We start from the raw sequence: 21,146 nt of genomic DNA on the forward strand, positions 1-21,146 counted from the left end.
TCTGCTGCCAGCTCTTCCTCGCGCCAGCGTTGACGTCACTCTGCGGCGGCCATTTTGAAAGGGCGAGCTCAAACCCCGCCCCCACCATCCAGCCGCTCTGGGCTTCCAACGGGCTGCTCCTCGGAGGGACTCCAGTCTAGGAATCCAGTCACGCTGCTCCGCTTCCGCCTTCCCTCAGTGGGCGGGCTTCCTCTCGCGCTCGCTCTCTCTCTCTCTCCCTCCCTTTCCTCCCCTCCCAACCGTCGCCAATGACGTCTCCGCTCGGGCCACCAATGGCTGGGCCGGAAAGCGCTTCTAGCTCCGCCCAGGGCCTGATCAGCTGAGGGTTGGCAATGTCTGTTGACAGGAGCGGCAGAAGAAGTCGAGCTTCGGCGTAAGAGGCTGGTGGAGGAGGAGGAGGAGGAGGAGAAGAAGCGAGGCTCGGTGCCGGAGGAGGAAGGGCGCAGAGGCAGGGGCGGAAGTCGAGCTCTTTTCGGCCCCCGAGGCCAAGCGGAGGCAAGGGACCGAGGGACCAAGGAGGGGGGCCGAAGGCTTGGCGCCAGACAAGAGGCGCCTCGACCTCGGGCAGCTTCCCCTTTAGTTGACTTCATCTTTCGGCCGCCTCTCTCTCCCAAAGGGACCCCAAACCCTTCAAAGCCATTTTGTAAGACCCGCGCCGCCTCAGAGGCCTTCGGGGGGGCAGGGAGGCGTCCCCCCCAAGCCTCCCTTTCCTCTCCCCCCCAAAAAATAAAACCTCCAGCCGCCTCTTCGTCTTCTTTCCATTTAATTTAATTTTTAATTTAATTTTAATTTAATTATTTTATTTAAATTTCTTATTTTAATTGTACTCAATTTGATTGAACTCTTTTAATTTACTCTGTTTTTATTTTAATTATTTATCGGTTTGTTTTATTTTTTATTATTATTATTATTATTTTATTTTCACTTACTTTATTTTCTTTCCTCTCTTTTGATTTCTTTTCATTTGATTTTCTTCTCTTTCTCTTCCTTGCCCCAGGGGCCTGGGAAAGAGGCAGGGCCAAAGCCTCCAGGGTTTTGAAACCCCAAAGGCCAAGAAGGGGGCTCCCTGGGGCTCTGTTTTTGCTGAGCCAAGGCCTTGGGTTGAGAGGACATACCAAAAGGAGGCCAAGGCAGGCTTTGTCTGGCCTTGTCTGTCAAAGGGGGAAAGCCCCTACCATCCTATGCTCCACTTCTGTTTTATGTTTATATCGACACTCCTTTTCCTCAAGGAAAAACACAATCATAATAAATCATAAAAGGGTTCGCCTTAAACTGGCGGAACAATTCCTGCGAGTGGGACGGAAGAAGCCCAAGGCTAGGGCTAAAAGGGAGCGTGCCCCTTGCTTTGTGCCACTGCCCTGACTTTTCTCTTTTTCCTTCTCCCTTCCCTCCAGATGTAAATCCAGATGGAGCACTCCAAAAGCGGAGGCCAAGTCCAGCAGCCAAAGGAGCCCCAGCCTTGGGGGAAGCTGGTCCGGTTGGGGGCCGAAGAAGCCGAACGGCATATCTTGCTGAAGAAAGAATGGACCATTGGCAGGAGAAAAGGTATGGCTCCGGGTACACCTGGAGCGCAAGGTGGCGCAGGGGTGCGCAAAAGGGTGTCCGGACTCTTGTTTGTGCGGGGTTTGTCTTGTCTTCGATTTAAAAAATCTAGACCTATTTGTGTGTGTTGGTATTCTAGAAGGCAGGTCACAGGAATTGCTGAGGAGTTTGGTGGCTTTTCTTGTTGTGGCCAAGTCTTAACAAATAGACTTTTCTAAACTGGGCTTAGAAATACTTCCTGTCTTGTACGCACATAGGAGTTTATCGCGCCAAGGCGATTGGGAGTTTGTCCCATGAATATCCTGGGGAAATGGCATAATTATGTGAAACGATTTCACACAACATTGCACAAACCCCACCATTGAAGTGGTCCCAAAGAAGCATTAACGCACATATATTTAGTGTTGGCATTTTGGCAAAAGTACATTTCTGATATCACTTTATTTGCGCAATTGCGTGTGATAATCATCCACGCCATTACTCACCATTTTTTTGCTTTATTTGCAAGATGCTTTAAATGCACTTTAATGATTCTTTAATGCCAAAATTAGTCCTAGTGTGATAAACTAGTAACTGGTGGGGTGTGTGTGTATGTATTAAAGGTACTTCAGTAATAGTCTAGTAAGTTGAGTTAAAAGACTGTTTACAGCTTCTTCGTGTGGTGGTTTTCTAAGGCATCCATATTTCAGAACATGTTTTCAGATGTCATTAAAAAAATACACTACTGAAGTTGTTCTTGGGTTCATGTTGACTCAATGCTCCCAGCTTATTTAGAAGACTATTGAACTAATGATATAAACAATCAAAGCTATTATAGATATGAATTCTGGCACCAGGTTTTCACTTCAGTCACGATGACTATCATTTCAAAATCAAGTCATTAATAACGTGGAGAAGACTATAAAAGTGTATACCTGCTTTTCCATGCCCCTCCTTCTTTGTAAGCTGTTTTAATGTATGCTGTTACAGAAAAGTTGATGAATGAATACAAGAATAGAAATAAACCAAACTGAGAGTTAAACCAAAGATTTCATGTTTTAACCTGTGTGTTGCTTTGATGGATTTATTTTCTTGGACTAGGTTTTCTGATTCTAAAGATGCAGATTTACAGTCACCTAGAACTTAAAATTTTGGTACAGAGAATGCTGTAATGTGTGCTCACATTTTAAAACATATGCTCATCACCCATAATGATGGGTGAATATAGAATTGTAGCCTGCTCCTTCATGTATTTGCTTGGAATAAATCATCACAACTCTAGTGGGACTTTTAGTAGTCTTAGGCCCGTTACAAATCGGCGTAAAGTACGTCCTCGGGACGTACTAGGGTTAGGAAAGGGTGTCCATTCTGGACACCCCTAATCCTAGTATGTCCTCAGGACGTACAAAATGGCGGCGCCCCTTCTACACGGTCGCCTCCATTTTGACGTCGCGGATGCCTAGCGTCCACATGTCATGCAGCACTAATGACGCCGCGAGTGTGCCATTGGCGCCTTGCCGGCATCATTAGTATGCCGGAAGAAGAAGCTCCATTTTGGGGCTTCTTTTTTGCGGCGCCGAGAAGTCACGCGGTTTGGCCGCTGGGGCTCCTCGGCGCCGCAAATGACGGCACCAGCAGACCACCATTTTCAGGCGGTCTGTAACGCACCTTAGAAAGACAGTATATAGGACTGAAAGGTTTTGGGATTTTTTACCTTTTTCAGTCAGTAGCAGCCCTTTTTGGAACAAAAAAATGTTATTAGCTGCACTATAATATTACAGAAGATATGAAAACTGTCTACATCTGAAAATGTGAAATTATTTTGAAAAAGGATTACACAGATTTATGGGAGACAGGCCTATCAATGACTCTTTCTAAGGAGGGACTTCATAAACTGAAGGACCATATAATAGAGCCCAATAAAACGGAATGGTCTTTTTCTTCACACCCTGTTTGTCAGCATCTGAGGTTGTCAGGTGCAACTGATTGTCTACCTGCTTGTCTCCACAGTTCACCTAACAGCATCTGATTGGCTGTTGTTACAAGTGAAATGCTTGTCTCGATGGATGTTTTGTCTGAGTGAGCAAGATTATTTATAGGCTCTTATGTTGTCGTGACCAAGCAGGTGAAATCTATCTTGAGTTGGATCTCTGTGTGAAAAGTGACATCTTTAGAAATGTCTTTGATCTGAATCCCTTGTGAATTACACCTTTCTTTAATGCTTGATGCTCTTTGTCTGCATTTGCAAATCATGCTATATGATGATTTAGAAATAAACATGCACACAGGAAAGTGATGCCTTGGCAGCTTCTCTTCCTGTACAGCTATGAGGAAGATTTTGGCAGCATTTTATTTTGCATTCCCTCAAGCTCATTTTGTTCTGTCACCTGGAAGAATAATTGTGGTTTATCCCTTCTGTTTCAAAAGATCTCAGCTTGAATCCATGACTTGTGGAGCTGACTTGTTTCAGTTAAGCTACAAACCTCTGTCTCAGGGACACAATAGGCCAAGTTTCAGGGAAAGTAAATACTGTTGACCATCTTCCCATCTGTGTGGGAGAAGATGGGAAAGCTCACAGTGGCTCCTTCTTAGGATCAGAGGACTACAGAATCTTGCTCATGTCCAGCCTTGGTGTACAGTAGGGATGGGAAGGTATTATCTTACTCCACTTCAAATGTTTTTAAAATCTCCTTTCAAAAAATACTGAAACCTCCCACTAAAGCCATGGTTTGGTGGGGGGGGGAACTTCGCCAAGGTTTTTCCCCCTCTTTGTCTGGTCTGTTTTAGTCCTGAGGAGGCCTTTTTCCTGAACAGTGATGAACAGAAGTAACCCAGTTTTTTTTTTTTTGGGGGGGGGAGCCCACTTTTCCTATAACAGCTGTAGGGGTGCAGAAATCTGGTAAAATCGCTTTGCACAACCCTGGGGGGAAGGCTTTTTAGTTGCGTTACGAATGGATGGCTCAGGCTTATACAGCCTGTGGGCCATAGTTTACCCATCCTGAATTAGAACCATGTGTGGTTTACAACCAATAATATTAATAATAAACCCAAAAGTTTGTTAGCCATGAATAGTAATTAAATTCATGTTTGTATCTTTTCATAAAACCATTAAGAAGTTACAACCATAGTGAGCTTTTGGTTTCCAGCAGGCTGGATGACACAACATTTAGGAACTGAAGAAAGAAATTTAAGTTCAAAAATCTCTCTAAATCTAGTAGCCAATTAGCCAATTGTCTCTGTAGCCTTTAGTCGGTATTCAAGCTTCGTACCACTTGCCTCCCCTGAGTTTGGGGAATTCATCTTGTATGTATTTTGTTGTCACACCTTGAGGCAGTTCAGCTCGGGATCTGTTGCAGTGCATCCCCTAACAGAACATTGGGGGGGTGGGCAGCAGGAGTCATGCTCAGCTCAGAAGGGGCTTTGGGGACACCACACCCACAAGTGACAAGGGAAGCCACACAATGGCATCTGCCCATGTAATATCATCCTGGATATTGGCTTGTAGACCAACAGGCAAAATAGCTGATGCCTGGATCCAGTCCCATGACAACTGCAACCTAATTGTGCAGATTGTAACCAATAAAAGTTGTAGCCTCATTTGCTCCACTGATCTGTCCTAGTGTGCTTTTTAGTGGGCAGCAGAGCAAGGATTGCCTCTTAGATTCACAAGCTCAGAAAATCAACAGTCTCTGTCAACCTTCATAAATGTGAAAATACCTATAAATGTAATAACATTTACATTTTGTCTCAAAGGTTGTGACCTGTCCTTTCCTGGCAACAAACTAGTGTCCGGAGATCACTGTAAAATAATAGTGGATGAAGATTCTGGTCAAGTGTCACTGGAGGATACCAGGTTAGCATTGCTTGAATCCTTCCCTGTTTAGTTCCATGGAAGAGAATGTTTCCTTAAGTTTTCTGAGGAAGCTTTTTAGTCAGTCCTCTTTTGACTTCAAGATTATTGCTTTCTGCATCTTTTTACTCTCTTGGGCTGTACATGCATTGCACACTTAAAACCAGATTTATTGTCACTTTCTAGAACCATGGAAATTATATCTTTAATGATATTAACAATTCCATTAACAGATCCTTAAAATGGTTGCCTGAGGTGCAGTTCTCAAGAATTTGTGGGGGCAGGGAGGGATGTCAGTTATATTGGCTCATACTATAAGATGTTTGGAACCTCTGAGATCAATATTACACTCCCTCATTTTACCCATTTTACCATTCCTTTCTGTTTCCACCGGAGGGTTTTGTGTGTTCACTGTCCTCATTGGGATAGGTGGTCCATGGTTTTTAAACAGAAAGCTTTTTATTCCGAATTCTTAATGAACTTCAGCTCCCAGCATTCCTCATCAGGTGCAGGCTAGGGCTGCTGGGACTTGGAGTCTAGCATGATCTTGGAGGGATGAGTCACATGATTCCCAACCATGTTTTAGGTTCTGTTCCCCTCCTCCTTGTGATCAGTGAGCAGAGGGCAAACACTCAATATTTGTTGAAGGTTTTTTGTCTAACAAATACACAGATTTGCTCAGCAATTGGAATTGTTCTTGTTTTAGAAGGAAGTGGAAGATAATGGGTTGGGCAGGCTTCAGGCTTGTGGGGTTCACTAACCAAAGCCCAGGTAAAGGCAACAGGCAGTCATATGCTATAGACAGGGACATGCTTAACCTAGGTGTTTGTAATCAGTACTCAATTCAAGCTCACAACAACTTCTGTCACCCCCAAATCCATCCCTTGTGTCCCCCCCACGTGTTATATTTCAGAAACCTAATGTGGGGTTTGAGGAGCTTTTTCGTTCATTATTTTTGTTATTTGAGAGCTTCAGTTAAGCAGCTGGGACTATTCTTGAACTTACGTTAATCACCCAGGAATCTATCAGTAGATACCAAATCTAACTTTTGCCAACCCATTTTAGAAGGCAAATGTGACTATTAATTGGGAACTTTAATTTACCAAAACAATACAAGCTTTGTGACTTACTTCAGAGTAAAAGATTGCTTTTATTGGAAGCCAAACATGGCCTGCGAAATGAATATTTTCCTCATTTGGTACCATTTTTAAAACCAGCACTCACAAATGAGTAGAATCTTTCTCTCTTTATTCTACAAAGATGTGTACACTTCAAAGCTCAGTGGCAAATCTAGTTTGCATCTTGTTATATAATAAAAAATTGTTACCATTGCTATTCTCCTGCCCTGCCATATGTCCCTATTATTAGAATTTTTCTGTTAAGAAACTCTGCTCTTATTGGGGTAGGATTAGTCCAGCTTTTTGAGATGAAATCTCAGAATAGTCAGAAAAAGAGCAGAAGTGTGAATGGTGATGAACAAAAGGATTAGGAGACAAGTATTTGTAGCTGCACTGTTGAAAACATTAGCAGCTCATTAAGCAGCTTATCCTTACCCAGAGGTAATTGTTACTTGCTACTTTGGGTGGTGGGGATTATGTTGTTTTTCATGAGGAATGTGAACCCGAAACCCACCTCCAGTAGTTGCGAATCATAGTGGCAGCCTAGAATGTGTGTTGACATTTTATGTGCATAGATGGTCTGCTTGTATCATTCATTTTTTCTCTGCACTGCCTTGCATTGATGCACAGATCCATGGAAAGGTAGATTTTTCAAACAGATGTGGAGAAGGCTGTCCTGTAAAGTGCCAACTAGCTTTGTTGTTTTTCTTTTCTTTTTTTGATACAAATGTACCTATTAATTCCTTTTTTTAATATAAAAATCTTTATTTTAAAGAGAAGAAACATTAAACAAACAGAACAAACAAAACAAAATGAACAAATGCAAAAACTTACATCCCAATATCTATACTAATTCAATCCCCCCTGCCCCCCCATTATTTTTATAAAACATCAAAAAAATACAACATACGTGTTAAAATTTGACCTCCTCCTTCTCTTTTAACTGCTTTTTAAATTAATACAATAATTTCTTCTCTCTAATCTTGGTACACTCTTCATTTTTTCATTGTTCATTAACAAAAACATTAGACATTATTTTCCTAATTATAGATCTATCTATCTATCTATCTATCTATTATATTTCAAAACCTACACTACTGTTATCTCCTCTTTTCCGATTAATGTATCCTATAATGGATAGACTCGTGGTTGTTTCTGCATCAACAGACGAACACAGCTGCTCCATGGAAATATTATATAGTTTTAATGTAACTTGTTACCCTGCTTATGATCTGAGTTGAAAATCTACCCTGCTTATGATCTGAGTTCAAATCTACTACACCTAATTGCTGAAAACAACAGTGGAAATAGAAAAAATAATAATAACTGAACGCTAAAGATGGTCCACACCATAGTACTCCCCATTTCTCTGTACGGGTATGAAAGCTGGACAGTGAAGAAAGTGGATAGAAGAAAATCAACTAATTTGAAATGTCGAGGAGAGTTCGACAGATGCCATAGACTACTAAAAAGATAAATGAATGGGTCCTATAGCAAATCGAGCCTGAATTCTCCCTAAAAACCAAGGTGACTGAACCTGTCATATTTTGACCATATTATCGGAAGAAAGGACTCACTGGAAGAGTCAATAATGCTTGATAAAGTTGAGGGCAATGGGAATAGAGAAAAACTGCAGCCACAGCCATGAATCTGCAGGGTAGTTGAGGTTAGGGTGACTTAGAAGTGTCTCATTTATAGGGTAGCCATGGGTCAAAGTCAACTTGAACAAAGCTAACAACAACAAAACCAATTCTAACACATTATTACCTGAGCCAGCATAGTGGTTTGAGTGCTGGACTGCAGTTCTGGAGACCAGGGTTCGAATCATGGCTCAGCTGTAGAAGCCCACTGGGTGACCTTGGGCAAGCCAACTTTCTCAGCCTGAGAGGATGGCAGTGGCAAACCCTTTCTGAAAAAATACGGCAAGAAAACCCCATGACAGGTTCACCTTAGGGTTGCCGTAAGTTGGAAACTATTTTAAGGCACACAACAACAAATACATTATTGTGAATGTACACACCTTGCTGAGATGTATTTATTGCTAAGCTAATGCCATTTTCATGCTATTTGGGAACAGTTCTTCCTCTGTTTTCAATCTTATCACTTTTATTTTAGTTGGGCAGGTTGATATCAGTCTGCTCTTTTGTGAGAGTGTGCAGAATTCACCCACCAGATGGCAGCAGTGACATTTTATGTCTTAGGGATTTGCCCTCGCCTAATCTTAGATATCAATTGTGTACATGTGTTTAAAGATGTAGAGGCTGCAGTTTGGCATTTTCTTCCTCCTAAAATAGTTATGCTTTTAACTGCTTCTAATTCTATTGATAGTTGAATTATAATTTAAACTTTTGTATGATGTGTACTTTTTTTTCCTTGTTATAGTTAGCGGCCCACGAGTCGACCTCGACTCATGGCAACCCTGTGGATGAGACATCTCCCAGACCTCTATCCTCCACTACTCTGCTTAGGTCTTGCAGTTTCATGCCTGTGGCCTCCCCGAGTCTTTCCATGTGGCATGCAGTTTTCTCTCTTTCTACTGCCTTCTACCTTTCCTACCATTATTGTCTTCTCTAATGAATTGTGTCTTCTCATGATGTGGCCAAAGTACAACAGCCTCAATTTAGCCATCTCAGCTTCCAGGGAGAGTTCAGGCTTGATCTGGTCTAGTACCCACTTGTTTGTCTATTTGGCTATCCATGGTATTCTCAGCACTCTTCTCCAGCACCACATCTCAAATGAGTTGATTTTCGTTTTATCCACTTTCTTCACTGTCCAGCTCTCACATCTGTACATGGTGATGGGGAATACAATGGATTGGACCAGTCTAACTTTAGTGCTCAGTTGTATATCTTTACACTTTAAGATCTTGTCTACTCATCCCATTTCTAGTTGTCTTCTGATTTCTTGACTGTGTCATTCACATATCTTAGATTGTTGATGCTCCTTCCTCCTATCTTTACTCCTCCTCCTCCTCCTTCTGAATCTAAACTTGCTCTTCGTATGATATTTTCTGCATACAAGTTGAACACATAGGGTAATAATATGCAGCCTTATCTGATCCTGTTGCCAGTTGAGAACCATTCTGTTTCTCCATATTCTTTTCTAACCATTTCCTCTTGTCCCAAGTACAGATTTTTCAGCAGGACCAGCAACTGTAGTGGCACTCCCATGTCTTTAAGAAAGTTCCATAGCTTTTCATGACCTGTGCAGCCAAAGGGTTTGCTATAGTCCATAAAGCACATGCTGATTTTCTTTTGGAATTATTTGATGCATTCCATTAACAATGGTTGGCAATATGGTCCCTAGTGCCTCTGCATTTACTGAATCCCACTTGTACCTCTGGGATTTCTCTCTCCATTATGATTCAAGTCTATGTTGCAGAATTTTAAGCATAATTTTGCTTGTGTGGAAAATTAATGCTATAGTCCTATAATTGCTGCAGTCTTTTGTGTCTCCTTTTTTGTGGATGAGGATGAATATTGAAAGTTTCCAGTCTGTTGGCCACAGTTTTTTTTTTTATATTTGTTGGTATATTTTAGTTAACACTGGAGTTGATACTATATGTCCTGATCATATCATCTGTTCCTGGTGATTTATTCTTCCTAATTTCTCTTGTTGTCTCTATTTCAACATTTATGAGTTGCCCTGAATTCCAGACTGGTAAAAAAGTGGGATAGAAATACATATAATAACAGTAGTAGTAGTGAGAAATTGCAATTCTAGCAGGAAAGGTTGTGCTGGGTTAATATCCCAAAATTGGGACATTTTCCCAAATGCAGTTATGAACTCTATGAAGCTATGCAACTTGCCTAATTAATTTAGATTATTTATTACCCATTTTATTACTTTATATTTAATTATAAAACTAAGAGTAAAGTGGGATATAATACCAATAAAGATTGTACAATAATATCATACATTGATAAATGATAACGTGATTTTTAAAAAACTAGTAATATTGAAAAAATAGTCTCCAAACTGCTACAACGCAGATTCAATCAGTGCCTCGTCTTGTTAACCATAATTATGTCTTACTTCTTCTTGCAGCTCTAATGGAACTCTTATTAATAAACAGAAGGTGGTGAAGAAACAGATTTGTCCTTTGCAGACTGGAGATGTGATCTATGTTGTTTACAGGAAAAACGAACCAGAAAACAGTAAGTGTTGTGAAGTCGAAGGCTTTCATGGCCGGCATCCATAAGTGTTGTTTTTATTCAACTCTTACCACAGGCAGGGAAAGTGGGGAGTTGGAGCAGCTTCCCACATCCTGGTATGCTGTGTGACACACCAGTGAGAAGGCTGTCTTAGGGTGTATCTTAGGTGATCAGAAGAACATTCAGTCTTTTGTGAAATGTAAACAAAGTGGGATACATCTGCTTGTACTAACCCTTTTCAAAGACTCACATTATTAGACAGGTGTAGGGCCATATAGACAAAATAATGATTGTTGTTTGAATATTCTTTATTGATTTATTTTTAGTCTCATACTATCTGCAAGGAGTGCTCTCTTCTTTTTTATTCCCTGTCAGCCAGGCTAGGCTGAGAGAGTGAGTGATCCAAGGTCATCAACCATGACTTCCCAAGGATTTTAGTCCGGATCTCTCTGGTTCTGGTGCAGTGCTGTAACTATTATACTTTTAGTCGTCTTCACCACTACCAACTGACATAAGTGAAGCACACAGCTGTTAGGATGATGCTGGCTAGAAGGAGCAAGGAAATGGGCTGACATTCTGGATGCTCTCTAAACTGATGATACATTAGACATTGAAGAATCTGTCAGATGGGGATGTATGACAAATTTGCATGTTGAAATTGTGTAAATGGATTCACTCAACCCACTACCCTTGGACCAAATGTGGAAATAAGTGCCATTTGAAGTTGAAAATCCATACATTTGCATGGCTGGCAATTGGATCCATGAAAGAAAAAAATGTATTTAACAACATATCCCCATTTGAAAAATATACAAAATATGTTTTAGTTCAGGGGTGGGAAATTTCTGAAGGTCCCAGGGCCACCTATGACATTCTTCAGGATTTGATTGCCATCTGATCTCATCTAATACTAGGGAAAGGATGTGTTCTCTAAAGTGGCAAATCAGACCCCTCCCCCTGAATTATTTAAGGAATTTGTCTTCTAAATTTAGTTCCCTTCCTCAGGCTGTTTGTGGCTAAAAGACCTGAACAGGTCTCTTTTTTAGCAAAACAAAAAAGCTTGGGGTAGGGTCAGAATGGCATGTAGAAGGCAAATGCCCCCTGAGGCTTAGTTTACCATTTAGGGAACCCAAGAGGAGGGTTCCAAATGGTGTAAAGAGATCAAAAGAGGTCTGTGGGAGCCAGGAGCTGCATGTAATGAATAAGCAGCAATTTGCCCAACCGCAGTTTTAGTCAGTGTAGCATGTATTTATCAATGCAACCATTTGAAAAGGGCACATAGAAATATGTACAGATTTTTTCCATTAACAAAAAGCCCTAAAGTGAACTAATGAAGACCAGATTTGGAGATGCATTAGAAAGTCAACAGAAATAGACTTGCAGTGTGGGGGAGAAGTTAGTATCTCTCCTGGGAACTTTACAAGAGAAAGCCCATCTTGCCTTTTGTGAACCATGGGCTTAAATCACTTTATCTTCTTTCAGATGTTGCATATCTTTATGAATCCTTAAACCCCAAACAGGACCGAGCTAATGAGCCAGTAGGTAAGTAAAGTGATTAATTCAAGACTGGCAGGGGGTGGGGAGAGTGAGCCATTAGGATTACTTTCATCATCTCTCAGACTGCCTTTGTCTGTGCAGAGAATCCTGGCTTTTCTAAAACCTGAGTTCTTCGTCTAACATTACAGAAACATTCTTTTCACTTATTCTCTCCATAGAACCCAATGTTGAAAGTATGTGCCATGTGACCAAAGTTACCTCAAGTACTGGAGAAAGTGATGACAGGACCTCAATGGCATCACTGGGACCAGCTTGTCAGACTAACTATGATGAACCACAGCCATCCACTTCTACATCAGACCTCTTTAATGCTGCTTCTACCTCTCTCACTGAGTCCATAGCCACTGAACTGGATAATCCATCAACATCTTGTAAAGGTGTGGCCTTCTTAGGCACTTGTCTAATCTTTTGTCAGCCGCGGTATTACTGAAACAGGCAAGCCCTAGATGTTTTATGGCTTGAGGCTGGGCAGCAAGTGTTGTCCTTGTTCCATATCCCACATCAAGTTGAATAGTCAACTTGGTGATCACTGGGTGCTTTTTGCAGTTGATGCCATATATATGTACAGAGAGAGAGAGTGCCTGTCTGCCTGACGACAAAGTTCAGTAATAATAAATTATTAAACAATGTCCCCCCCCCCCCCCCCGATATCTAAAATCTGCTGCCTGAGGCAGCTGCCTCACTGCTCAATCGCAGGGCTTGGTCCTGTACTGAAACTACTTATTCAAGCATGCGGGTTAATAAGATAGCAAGTCTTTGTTAGAGGAGGGGTGAGCAGATAATTTTTTTCAGGTGCCCTTCATCTCTCAAGAAATATGTACATTATAATTACTCGTGCTTTTTTTAAAAAAAAGCTATGTCTAATGCTTGGTTACATTGGGCATTGCAGAGCTTTCTCACTTATGTACCATGCTTTTCGCTTTTTGCAGGGATGCAATCTCTCACCTTAGTTGCTGTATCTACTTTGCCTACCTTCATACCATCTGGTACTGAACCATCACTTGAACATAAACAGTCAAAACGTTCTGGCACTTCTTCAGGGAACAAAGAGAAAATGCTGTTGGCTGTCACCGAGCTTAAAAGCAAGGATGAAAGGGCCTTTGAGCCTGCCAGGAAGAAAATAAAAGGAGGTTGGTTAGCAATAACTTCTTAAGAGATCAGCAGCCAAAGACTTGACTGATTTTCTTCCCCCAGCATGCCGTCCTTACGATTGCACATAGGAGTTGGCACAATCCTGTCCCCTCAATCTGAACATTCCATTAGAGGGTGGGCATTTAGAAGCCCTTTTGTGAGCGTTAAGCTTCCTGGAACATAGGAAGATGCCTTATACTTAACCACATGTTTCATCTATCTAATTTCATATCATATCTGACTAGTAATGACTCTCTATGGTTTCAGGCAGGATTGTTTCCTAGCCTCGCCTAGAGTTTCCTGTTAGTCCCTGATACTCTCCACCAAATTAAGTTCAGAGCCTCATTATGAGAGGCATCTAACTAAAACAAACAAACAAACTAACTAAAATTCACTAATTTTCAAGTTTTTTATACTTACTGTAATAAATATGTTTTGGGAATGCTATAGCATGTCATTTATCTATTTATTTTTTAAATGTTTTAATTGTACTTTTTGTTTGTTTGTTTGTTTTTTTAATTGCTGTGAAGCCGCTCTGAGTCCCAGTCCTGGGAAAAGAGCGGGATATGAATAAATAAAATAAAATAAAATAAAATAAAATATAGAGCTTCTTAAGCTTCACATATCTTAGGATCTGAACATGACTTAATCCAGTCTTGCTTGGTTTCCATTTGATGCTCCTTCTGAAGGGGAGAAAGACACTGTCCCTTCCACACATGCATAACTCCATGACTGCAGTATGGGGAGGGAAGCATCATGCATTTTGTTGGTTGAGCAAAAATGTATTGTGTCTTTGTGTTACTTTCTTTTGCTATGCTGACTGAAACTTCCTTGCAGATGGTGATACCAACTCATATCTTCAGGTGACTCCTCCAAATGAATGTGTAATTAAAATGGCACCTGAAGACACCAAGTCAGCAAATGTGAAGCCAGACAAAATGGAAGAAACACTCACCTGCATCATTTGCCAAGAACTGCTTCATGACTGTGTCAGGTATGAGTGGTTGGAGGCCAAACCAGGTGTGCTGGCAACACACCAGTGCTACTTGATCCTTTACTGGATTCCTATAGTATGTGAGAGAGTGGTTGATATGTGGCACAGGATTCAATTCACAGTAGGGGCAAGTGGAAAGACAATTCTGAACTTCTCAATTGTTTTCACTCCACCATTTTTTCTCCCAGTGGAGCTCCAAGCAAAAGTAACATTTACCAGGATTTAAAGATGCGAAGTGTGCACATCCATATATGGAATTCGTACAATCCAGAGAGGATTTAATTTTGCCGCTACCAAGGACCTTGTTCTCTGAGTATGTTACTCTTGAACTGAGAGCCTGTAGCCCAAAAACTTGTAGGTTAATTCATCCAGGTATGTGGAACTCGCTTGTGTGTGTGCACACACAGAGACAGCATCTCTCTTTGGGGACACCTGGACCTCTGAGTTTCTGGGATATAGTGTTATAGTGACAGTAGAAGCCACAATGAGTTGCACTGGTGTCTGGACTCCAAACCTAGTATTTTGTGTGCCCTAGGCATTCCCTTTCCTGATCGCTTTTGTCTTTCAAGCAAAGAATTTATCACCTCTCATCTCCATGTGCCTTTGGTGTAGAAATTAAATGAGACCCTACCTGCTACCTTCTTGATACACGAATGGGGCAGCAAACATGGTCTCGCTCCGGTTGTTCTATCTGTTCAGGCAGCTTGCATGTATGACCAGTTATGTAGCAATGTTAGTAACTAGATTAAAAAGCCCAATAAAGTTGTTGCTCTTTTTAAGAGAGTTGGAGTGTGTCCGTGTTCCTTGTTTGCATTTTCATAAGTGGACAAAAACACATAGATTGATCCTAGTCATCCTAGCTTGGAGTGTCTGATGTCAGTGTAGGAATGGATTTTCACAATTCTGATCCTGCACTAGATTTTCCCCATTCCTTCTGTATCCATGTGTTCCACTTAATTAATAAATTCCTAGTTTAATTGAGCCACAGTTTGGTGTACCAAATCAATAAACCATGGTTTGAGCAAGCACTCCACACTACTATTTCAAAGCATAGGGCTTGTTTCTGTCTCAGCACGTTATAGTGTGCAAGATCAGAAATGTCATAATTGGTTGTTGAGAAATCTCTACATTTTTGATCCCAGTTTCAAGGATATTTTAATCTTTTAATCCTTTTTCTCTAGCTTGCAGCCTTGCATGCACACTTTTTGTGCTGCTTGTTACTCAGGATGGATGGAACGGTCCTCTCTCTGTCCAACTTGCCGTTGTCCAGTGGAACGTATCTGTAAAAACCACATTTTGAACAACTTGGTGGAAGCTTATCTCACCCAACACCCAGGCAAGTGAGAAATGTTTATCTTCTATAGTATCATTTCTATACATGGTCACATGAGAGCATCGTATACATGGTACAGAGAATGAGAGCATCGTGTTTTCTCCCAGTATCTGGCGGAAAGAGCTTGGAACCTGCACTGTGGTATTCCGTGGTAAAGAAAAGATTAATAGTAGGGTACCCTACTGTCTCTATTGTAATTGTATATTTATATCCATTATAAAGGTAGGGATTGCTACAGGAAGCTTATAGCCTCCTTGTTGCAACAACTCTACAGGTTTTGGGGCAGCTATGGGCCTAAAGGGCTTGGATCCAGGCTATCTAAAGGGCCATATCTTCCTGTATGAACCTAACAAGGCTCTAAGATCTTCAAGGGGGCCCTTTCGATCCCATGACCTTCCCAGGTATGCTTGATGGGAACAAGGGAGAAGGGATTCTCAGTGGCTGCTCCCTCCCTAAGATGCCTAGGATGGGTCCCTCCTTGCTGCCCTTCCACCAACCAGGAAAAACATATCTCTTCCAACAGTCTTTTAGAAATTGACTGCAATGGGCTTTTAATGGTATGCTGTTTTACTGATTTCTGTCATCTGTCTTTTAATGGATGTATTTTAGTCTGTACTAGTTTTACATTTTGTAAGTCAGCTTGAGTCCCAGTATTGGAGGCGGGGGGAAGCATGATATAAAATTAAAATAACAACAATAATAACAATAACAGCAACATGACAGTCTAGAAGGTTCTGTGCTGATTCTTTTAAAGTCCTGCAGTTGTATGACTCAAACATGATGGTTTTTAGAATGGTTTAGAACAGTTGGTATGGAGCCCAGCAAAACATCCTTACCAAAATAGTAGTCAGTGACTTCTGGTTTTAGATAAGTGCCGTAACGAAGAAGATATAAAAAGTATGGATGCTCGGAACAAGATCACTCAAGATATGCTTCAGCCAAAGGTGCGAAGGTCCTTTTCAGATGAAGAAGGAAGTTCTGAAGATCTACTGGAACTCTCAGATGTAGATAGTGAATCCTCTGATATTAGGTGAGTGCAGTGATGACAATGTGCTTAATTTAGTAGAAGATGCAGGCTTGTAACTTGGTTGGGACCTCTGGATCCATGAGCTTTATTAAGAAATCTGTAATTTTCTGAACGGGCATAGCCTTACTCAAAAAACTGTCATTGTGGTCAGTAAGGGAGTGTTAGATTGGGACCAATCCAAGGTTCTCTTGCAGAACCATGAAGTTGCTGGTAGTTTTTCTGACACATTGAATTATTTTGTGTTCCAGCAGAAGATAACCAGATATACTTGCCTCATTATAGTTCTTGCACTGAAACATATATTGATTTAGAATATTTCTATCCCACCTTTTCTTCTATATGAATATTTTTCAAAGATGGCTAGCAAGAAGAGAAAGTTAGTGCACTTGAGGAGAGTCCTGATGAATTTGACCAAAGATCAGTCTAGTTCAGGGCTGTAGCCATCCAAAGGTTGTGGATTAAAACCCTCATCTTACTGAAACACTGGCCTGCTACCTGGGGTTGATAGGAGATGGAGTTCAGCAACATCTGGAGAGTCACAAGGTTCACACCCTGATCTATGCCAGCATTGTAGATCCTCAAGTGATAAAACAGATAGCTTATGGCAAAGATTAGCAAAGTATCAAACTCTCCAGCTGTCTTTGCAGCTTCTAGGCTCCCTATGCCACCCATTTCTGGGCAAAAATAGTTGAATTCATCGCCTGAAAGTACCCCTGCACTGTATAACATTTTAAAAAACTGTTTCAAAACCAGAAGTGGACATCTGTCTCCTTCCATTGTTTGGTTTGTTTGTTGGCAGTCCATCCCCGTGCCAAGTGTCCTGGGGTGAAAAAGCAATATCTGGATCTCTGCAGTCACATTTCTGGTCTATCTGCAAACAGGATATTAAAACAACAATCCTCTCTCATTGTTCTTTCCCATCAACTGGTATTCCATATTGATAGACTGCTTAACAGTTGTTATTCAGAGGTATATATAATCATAGAATTGGAAGGGGCCACATGGGCCATGGGATCCAACCCCCAGTTCAGTGCAGGATCTCCAGCTAAAGCATCTCCACCACTTGAAGACATTCAGTGAAGGACACGCCACCACCTCTCTAGGCAAATGGTTCTGGTGTTGAACTGCTCTCACTGTCAAGAAGTTCCTTCTAATGTTCAGTTGAAATCTACCCTCCTGTAACTTGAAACCATTAGACCTAGTTCTATCCTCTGGGGCAGCGGAGCACAAGCCAGCACCTTCATCTTTGAACCTGAAAGTTCCTCATAAAGGTGATGAGCCACCAGTTTGTCTATTTCCTCCTTGAAGCCATCTGCCAGTGGCAGTCACATTTTGTGGCAGCAAATTACACAAAGTAATTACAGTCTGAGTGTATTGTATGACATGGCAAAGCACAGATTTGCAGGATCCCTGTCTTATCATGAATGAACAGCATACTGGTCTGCTTGATTGCTTCCACTTGCACTGGAAGTGGCTAAATGAATCACTGAGCTCACCCCACAGTTGGTTTATTGTGTCATCTGGCAGCAGACAGCTTCCCTTTTCTGGTTTGTTCCCCCTGAACTAACAGCAGCAAAAGAAGCCAAGAGCAATCCCTGGATTCTTTCTCTGGTTGTAATGCAGAAAGAACAAACCAGAGAAGCTGCCTGCTGCCAAGCACAAATAAAGCAATCATAGAATGAAGCACTATTGTTTGTTCAGCCCAGCTGATCCTGCAGAAAGTGGGAGCAATTAAGAAGCAGTAATGGACTGGATGAGGAAAAACAGACTAAGGTTTTTTGTGGGTTTTTCGGACTAAAATTCAATCCAGATAAGACGGAGGTATTCGGTGCAGGGACCCCTAATCCAGATCTGGAGATAATAAGGACTGTGTTCGCAGCCTGAGAGTACTCCTGGACTCGTCGCTCTAGTTATCAGTCCAGATAGATGCGACGGCCAGGAGTGCCTGTTATCAGCTTCAACTGATATGCCAGCTGCAACTCTACCTGGAGCCGGGGGACATGGAGACAGTGGTACATGTGCTGGTAAACTCTCGACTTGATTTCTGCAATGGTGCTCTGCATGGGACTACCCTTGTGCCAGGTTTGGAAACTTTAATTGATTCAAAACATGGCAGCCAGACTGGTTGCCAGTAAATCTAGAGGCAACCACATAACACCAATCTTACAATCTCTACATTGGCTGCTAATCAGTTTCCAGGCACAGTACAAGATGTTGGTAATAACCTTTAAAGCCCTTCATATGTTTGGGTGTAGTCTTCCTGTGGGAGCACCTTCCTCCATACAATCCACCTTGCACACTCAGGTCCTCTGGGAGAAATCTACTGGAGCCTAAGAAAACCAGGCTGGCTGCAGTTACCCAGAGGACCTTCTTATCTGCCTTTCCAAAAGTTTGGAATGACCTGCTGGAGGAGATCTGTCTTATTACGACTCTTGACGCCTTCAAGAAGGCTGTCCAGATGGATCTCTTCCAGCAGGCCTTCCCTGACTGACCATCTCACAACATTAGTATGGCTTGCCCATGTCTGCCTCATGATGCCTCATTTTTAAATTGTGGTTTTTATAATTAATAATATTAATTTAATTGTATTTTATAATTATTGTTGTTTAGTTGAAATTGGAGTCTAAGGGGATTGTGTTGTTTTATCTTATGTACATTTTATATTGTTACTAATGTGTTTTGTGATTGTAACCTGCCTCAATCCTCTGGGAGAGGTGGGCTCTAAACTATTATTATTATTATTATTATTATTATTATTATTATTATGTAGGCTTCCCAGGGTCACAGTCTGAGATAGGATGGAGGACTTTTAGTTCAGTCCAGTGGGGCTCTTGCATTCTTATATATGGAAACAAATTAATTTCTGATTTGAATTAATTTCAGCTTTTATACTCTGCTTCCAGTGAGTTAACTGTGTCCTTCTTTCCAGTCAGCCATACATTGTGTGCCGACAGTGTCCAGGATATTGTCGGCAACCCATTCAGCCCCTTTCCTCCCCACGCCAAGAAGGAGAAACAGAAGCAGGGCAGGCATTGGGGGATGCGCCCTCTACCTCTGCCAGTTTTCCAGCAGGTCAGTGTGATGAGAGATTTTACTTAGGGTCTGATAACATGAGGCCTGCATAGCGTAGCTGGCTTGTAGAAGGTGTTCATCTATATTCAAGTCATATCTGCTTATACTAGGATAGCTTTCTGGACAGGGGAGGATTGATTAACCAGATAAGAGGATGTTTGTCTTGCTCTACTTATCTGGATATTTATTTATTTATTTATTTATATTTTTAGCTACCTATATGCCCCCTCTCCAAAGCTGGGAAATGAAACTTTTTATTGAGAAATGTCCATTTTTGTTACATTTTAGAATGATCAAGTTCAGACATAGTACATCCATATCATTTATTGGCAATTTTATAATAAAGAAAGAGAATAGAATGAAGCAGGGGTGAGTTTATGTTTTCCAGGGGAGGAGGGCAGGGGTTGATCAACACCATGCCATGCCTGGTGTAGGAAAAGGTAAGTGTGGACAATTGGTTATAGTGATATTTCAGCAATCTCCCTCACTATTTTGTCTTTAAAATTCACTTTTTGGATGTTCATTTAGAATCATAGAGTTGGAAGGGTCCTCATGGACCATCACATCCAACCCTCTGCTCACTGCTGGATCTGCAGCTAAAGAATCCCCAGCAGGTAGCAGTCTAGCCTCTTTCTGAAGATATCAGAGAAGGAGACCCCACCACCTCTCTAGGCAATTGGTTACATTGATAAACCACTGCCAAGAGGTTCCTGATAATATTCAGCTGAACTCTACCCTCCTGTAACTTAAAACCATTAGATGTGGTTATACCCTATATGAAGCGGAGAACAGGCCTGCTCCTTTCTCCCTATGACAGCCCTTGTGGTATTTAAAGAGTGCAGTCATGTCATCATTTATTCTTTTCTTCACCATGCCCAGCTCCTTCAACTTCTCATATATTTAATTCTCCATACCTCTTACTATCCTTGTTGCCCTTCTCTGAATTGGCTCCAGCTAGTCTATAACCTTAATATTAGGAGTCAGGAACTGAACACAGTACTCCAGATGAGGCTTGACTAGTGCAGAGTATAGTGGGACTGTTACTTCCCTCAACTTGGAAAGTATACTTCTATTACTGCAGGCTAAGATAGCACTTGCCTTGTGCTTTGAGGTCTACAGATACATTGTTTTTGGTGTGAGCCTTCAAGTCATTTCCAATTTATGGTGGCCATAAGGCAAACCTATCACAGAGTTCCAAAGTTCCAGAATTTATAGAGTTCCAAGTAGGGACAGTCTTCTTTTCACATCATATTCTTAGGCAAATATCCTATAAATCAGTATATGTATACTGTAGGACATAACAGCTCCTAAAGCCATGTCCCAAGGAAAATCCAGAATAATGCCACAGGGGTTTTATATGTCTTACTTTCTAATATGTTGTTTAAAAAA

At 41.4% G+C, this 21,146-nt stretch overlaps 1 protein-coding gene across 1 annotated transcript in view; it reads left to right on the forward strand.

Annotated features, from left to right (window-relative positions):
• The first annotated feature begins 258 nt into the window (after positions 1-258).
• Positions 259-21,146, forward strand: part of CHFR (checkpoint with forkhead and ring finger domains) — a 43,585-nt gene continuing 22,697 nt past the window's right edge. The window contains exons 1-11 of the mRNA XM_089489709.1: positions 259-495; positions 1,395-1,545; positions 5,275-5,374; positions 10,537-10,646; positions 12,126-12,185; positions 12,359-12,577; positions 13,130-13,330; positions 14,169-14,325; positions 15,507-15,661; positions 16,526-16,688; positions 19,615-19,757. Of these exons, the coding sequence (XP_089345835.1) occupies positions 1,407-1,545; positions 5,275-5,374; positions 10,537-10,646; positions 12,126-12,185; positions 12,359-12,577; positions 13,130-13,330; positions 14,169-14,325; positions 15,507-15,661; positions 16,526-16,688; positions 19,615-19,757 (1,447 nt within the window). The 5' untranslated portion in view covers positions 259-495; positions 1,395-1,406. The remainder of the gene's footprint in view (positions 496-1,394; positions 1,546-5,274; positions 5,375-10,536; positions 10,647-12,125; positions 12,186-12,358; positions 12,578-13,129; positions 13,331-14,168; positions 14,326-15,506; positions 15,662-16,525; positions 16,689-19,614; positions 19,758-21,146) is intronic.

Source organism: Sceloporus occidentalis, unplaced genomic scaffold (genome assembly GCF_023333645.1).
Source record: "Sceloporus occidentalis isolate IW3139 unplaced genomic scaffold, rSceOcc1.0.p SCAF_41, whole genome shotgun sequence".
Taxonomy (NCBI): domain Eukaryota; kingdom Metazoa; phylum Chordata; class Lepidosauria; order Squamata; family Phrynosomatidae; genus Sceloporus; species Sceloporus occidentalis.